This window comes from Onthophagus taurus, chromosome 8 (assembly GCF_036711975.1).
Source record: "Onthophagus taurus isolate NC chromosome 8, IU_Otau_3.0, whole genome shotgun sequence".
Classification (NCBI taxonomy): Eukaryota; Metazoa; Arthropoda; class Insecta; order Coleoptera; family Scarabaeidae; genus Onthophagus; species Onthophagus taurus.
This window is the reverse complement of record NC_091973.1, coordinates 12,921,164-12,926,184: the sequence shown is the minus strand read 5'-3', so window position 1 is coordinate 12,926,184 and position 5,021 is coordinate 12,921,164. Positions and strand designations below refer to the sequence as shown.

At 31.8% G+C, this 5,021-nt stretch overlaps 1 protein-coding gene across 1 annotated transcript; it reads left to right on the top strand.

The window, feature by feature from the left end:
• The first annotated feature begins 352 nt into the window (after positions 1-352).
• On the top strand, positions 353-2,741 carry LOC139431193 (putative leucine-rich repeat-containing protein DDB_G0290503). The gene is made up of 3 exons (XM_071198831.1): positions 353-941; positions 1,059-2,078; positions 2,209-2,741. Exons 1-3 carry the CDS (start codon positions 353-355, stop codon positions 2,739-2,741), a joined length of 2,142 nt encoding a protein of 713 aa, XP_071054932.1.
• The last annotated feature ends 2,280 nt before the right edge of the window (positions 2,742-5,021 follow it).

The window sequence follows — 5,021 nt, the reverse complement described above, 5'->3', positions numbered from 1 at the left end:
CTAGTACCCTATTCCACGCTTTCTCTTCTAATATCTTATCGGCTTCGTGTCGTGTATGTAAATCTTTATTCTGCGAATAGGCGATATCGTGTTTTTTGCAAGCTTTATCAAGAGAATTAATTCCGGGATCTCCACGAGTTAATCGCTTGGCGAGTTTTGTACCGGGACCGCAATACTGATAACCCGGAATGTGTAATTCTATTGGTAATTTGTTTATAAAGGAATTAAATACACCTCCTCCCTCGATGTCTCTAGTCATTATACTAACATGAAGAACACCGTAATACGCATATATAAATTTCATTTTCTCTTATTCTGCAACTAGTGACTAAGCTCATGTAGCCATATAAAGATGCGCCTTATAAAAGTAAAAAACCAAATTGAAGTACACGACATCGATGATCGAGTAGTAGTAAAAAATTCGTTGTTAGCTAGACGTCACGGAGAACAGTTACCGAACACTATACGAGCGATAATAGCAGGACCTAGTAATTGTGGAAAAACTAATGTAATGCTATCCCTTCTTTTCGATCCTAATGGTTTAAAGTTTGAAAATGTATACGTTTATTCAAAATCGCTATATCAACCAAAGTATAAGTTTTTGGAACATATTTTAAATGCAGTGAAAGGCGTAAGATACTTTCCCTATAAAGAGAATGATGAAGTAATTGAACCGAATAAGGCGTTACCTAATTCAGTCTTTATTTTCGATGATGTTTCCCTTAGCAACCAGAAAATAATTCAACAGTTCTATTCCATGGGGAGACATAACTCTGTTGATAGTTTTTATTTAGCTCAATCGTATTCCAAGGTACCTAAACAATTAATTCGAGATAATGTTAATTTAATGATTTTATTTAAACAAGACGCCTGCAATCTTAAACATGTATTCCTTAATCACGTTGATCCGGATATGAGATTTGAAGATTTTCATTCCATGTGTAATCTATGCTGGAAAAATAAATAAGGATTTCTCGTTATCGATAAAGATAGAGATATAAAAGACGGACGCTATAAATTCAAATTCGATGAGTATATATTGTTATAAATAAAAATAGCTCGTGTAGTCATGGAAAAACCTACGAAACGGCTACATCCTAAAAGGACATTAAAAACAAAAAAATCTGATAAATTGAATTCAGATATAATTCATCTCAGCGATGCTATTCGGCGTAAATATTTAGCCATTAAAGTTGGTAAAGAAGGACAAGAAAAAGAATTAGAACGTATCAATAAACCAATAGTTAAACCTCTGGATACGTTAATTGAAACGCTTAAAAAACATCCTAAAACGGAGCAAACTGAAACGAAGGACGTTAAGCCGCTACCACTTAAAACAGAACCGTTGAATCAAAATAAAACTCAACCGACAATTTCACCTCTTCAAGCGAGCGATGAAATATTCACGTACGAACCCGAATATTTCTTATCTTCAACAGATGAAAGAAAACAAGAGGAGCCAATGAAAATATCGCATGAATCAACGAATGAATATCTTGAACAATATCATGAACTACCTAGAAAGTATATACATGGTTTATTAACAGGGAAGGAAGACTTTCATGATCCAACATTTGGTATTGTACATGATCCGGTCGTTGAGTCATGGAGCATTGGAAATAGTAATGTTACGTTTGATGCTAATGGCGATATAATTATTGATACCACTAAAAAGAAATACAAAGGAACTGCTGGTCTATATGAATTGCTGTTTAAAAAAATTCCTATGGAGTATAGCGAAAATGATATGAATAAATACCAAGAGATATTGAATGATACAAATGCTCATAAACGTAATAATGATCCTAATGAGCAAATAAAGGGTAACAAATCATTTAAATATAGAAACATTATAAAGCGGATGATTGATAGTCAAGGAGGAGACAGCACGCCTCGCACTTCTCGTAAAAGAACTAAGTCGACGGCAACAGCAATCAGTTCACGTATTGGATTCGGACATAGCTCCTCATCTTTAAATTTAATAGCTGGAGATACTAGACCCTATCAATACGTATATTTTGATGATATAAATGAACTTGTAGATAGACTGCGATTATTAGTTAGTTCTCAACAAGCTGGTAATACATCTCATAATAACGAAATTGTATCTATAATAGAAGAACTAAAAGAAGCAAACATCATTTATTGAAATGGATAAATTCGGAAACTTTCATGAAAACACTATACAAATTGTATATCACAATGTAGGATTTCATATGGGTATTACGAACGATGGAGATGTAAACGGAGAAAACAAACGTATATGTAATGTATCCAATCCTCTTAACGAGAATGATGTTGCAACAAAAGATTATGTTGATAAACTTGCTCGAAAAGTAAATTATCGTCTTAAAAGCGAGATTTCCCGTTGCAATAACGTATTTCGTATATACGATAATGGTTTTCGTGATTTAAATAAAGCTACTGATTTTCTCAATGAAGAAATTGTGAAAATAAATGAGTTAACAGAAAAACATAATCAATTAAAATTAGATATGGGAAAGACTATTTCGAATCTAACGAATACATTGAAGCAGAATTTGAAAGATAGCGAAATCTCTATTCAAGAATATATAAAAGATAAACAGGATGATAAAATGCTTGATGTTATTTCGAAAATATCAGACGTAGCCTATGAACTTAAAAATATTTCAAATACAACCAATGAATTAAAATTACGCATGGAAAAATCTTTTTCACTCATAGCTACCGAACTTAATTTAATAATTTATATTAATTGAAATATAACCTAATCGAATAAAAAAGGCTGCTTATTTAACAAAATTATCATTATATTAAGTACTTTTATTGTATTAACATGAATGAGATCGACATAAGAAAGCAAATAATCGAAGAGTTACATAAACCATCCAGGAAACGTTTTCTAAGACGACGAACAATTGTTAAAGGATTAGACATGGATTGACATGTCAGCACATGCTAAGAGCAATAAGAACCATAAATATATATTGATTGTTGTTGATTGTTTTTCAAAATATCTCTGGACTAGAGCTTTAAAGACTAAGACAGGTAAAGATGTGCGAATAGCATTAAGCAGCATTTTTTCTGAAGATAAAAGGATTCCGAAAAATTTTCAAACTGATGCAGGAAAAGAATTCTATAATGTAGAACTAAAAAAATTGCTTGATAAACATAACATAAACCATTATTCCACATTTACCACCATGAAAGCAGCAATGGCTGAACGAGTCATTAGAACGCTCAAAGAAAAATTACAGAAAACGTTTCTGTATAGGGGCAACCAAGTTTGGATTAATATACTTCAAGACGTGACTAAGCACTACAACAATACAAAGCATCGAACCATAGGTCTAGCTCCTTCTAAAGTTAACAGGGAAAACGTAGATCGAGTGTTAAATAGCGCATATACTCAACTAAAGATTGCTGGGGTGGGGAAATTTATTGTAGGTCAGGTGGTTCGTATTAGTAAACATAAATCTTTATTTGAAAAAGGGTATACAGCTAATTGGAGTATGGAATTATTTAAAATAAGAAAAGTTCAAATGACAAATCCTCCTACTTATCTGCTTAATGATATGGAAAATAATCCCATTTTGGGTGCTTTTTATGAACATGAACTTCAAGCTACTAATTTCAAGGACGTGTATCTTATTGAACGAATACTTAAACGATCGAAAAATAAAGCCTACGTTAAATGGTTAGGGTTTCCTTCTTCACATAATAGCTGGATTAATAAAAATGATGTTGTGTAATTAAATCGAAAACAATAAAATAAAATATGATAATTTTCATCAAGTTCTTTATTTATCCTACTTTTTATACACAGCTTAATATTATCACACCAAATTGTATACAACTTTCATAAATATTATTAAATAAAAGTATGCAACTATATGTAATTCCTATTAATATTATTATTGAAGCAAATATAACTATCGCAATATTATTATAACATATTGAAATTAAATCTATATCGTATAATACCGAAATCCATTTACTGGTTATAATACTATTATCTTCCAAAGTGAATTTGGCTTTAAATGTAATAATGGATTCACGCGAACAATTTGGTATAATAGAAAATACATCTTCCTCCATCATCTGCTTCATGGGTAACCACTTTATATCTAGATCTTTTCTTGTGTAATCCGGATCGAAACTAATTGATACCTCTTTTGTAGTTTGAGGTGCTTTGATGAGTAGTGTACTTTGCATTACTGTGTAAAATATGGTGAAATTCATTATTCTTCTCGCGACAACGTTCAAACAATTAATATGTGCATATATCACACTTCTCAACACATACACTACACTTTGTTATAGAGATTGGAGGTCCGTCTATTTCATCACCCCCACCACCAACATTATAATGTTTGTAACAGGGTAAATGATATTTCAATTTTTCTTGCTTCTCTGGTGAAAGTTTACACCAAATGCTCTCCAATTCCTTACATGTTACAAAATTATGTTTCTTATCTATGATATAGACGAAGTCTTCATTTGAAAACATCACCCGCTTTCAAAGCACCTATAGCAGACTTTATTTGATCCGGAATTAGCTTAATTATCTCGAGCGCACACTCTCGATACTCCAATTCCTCAAAAGGAGTGAGTGAGGGAGTAAGACTTGACATTCTTTTTATATAGTCCGCCATACTCTCGCCTTGAAATTGATTGGTTAGGATAGATTGTATTAAATTAGTGTAATATATAGGGAAATTCATCAAATGTAGTCTTTGTAATCGCATAGTAATTATTTCACGAAGTTGCTTAAGATTTTTATAACTTGTTGAATGAAGTACTAATTCCGTTCCATGAGATTGTATCCTTATAATTTTTCTATGATTTTTAAGGTTAGTGTTTTTGCAACCATAAAATATATTTAAGTAAGTGCTTAATTGCACTTCTTTACAATCAGTTTGCTCGATTACATCACTACATGAAGAACACTTTTTTCTTTGAAGTAAATGTTGATCTGCCTTAGATTCATGTATTTCCCAAAATTTATCCCATTCGTACGATGTCAATTGAATGCATTT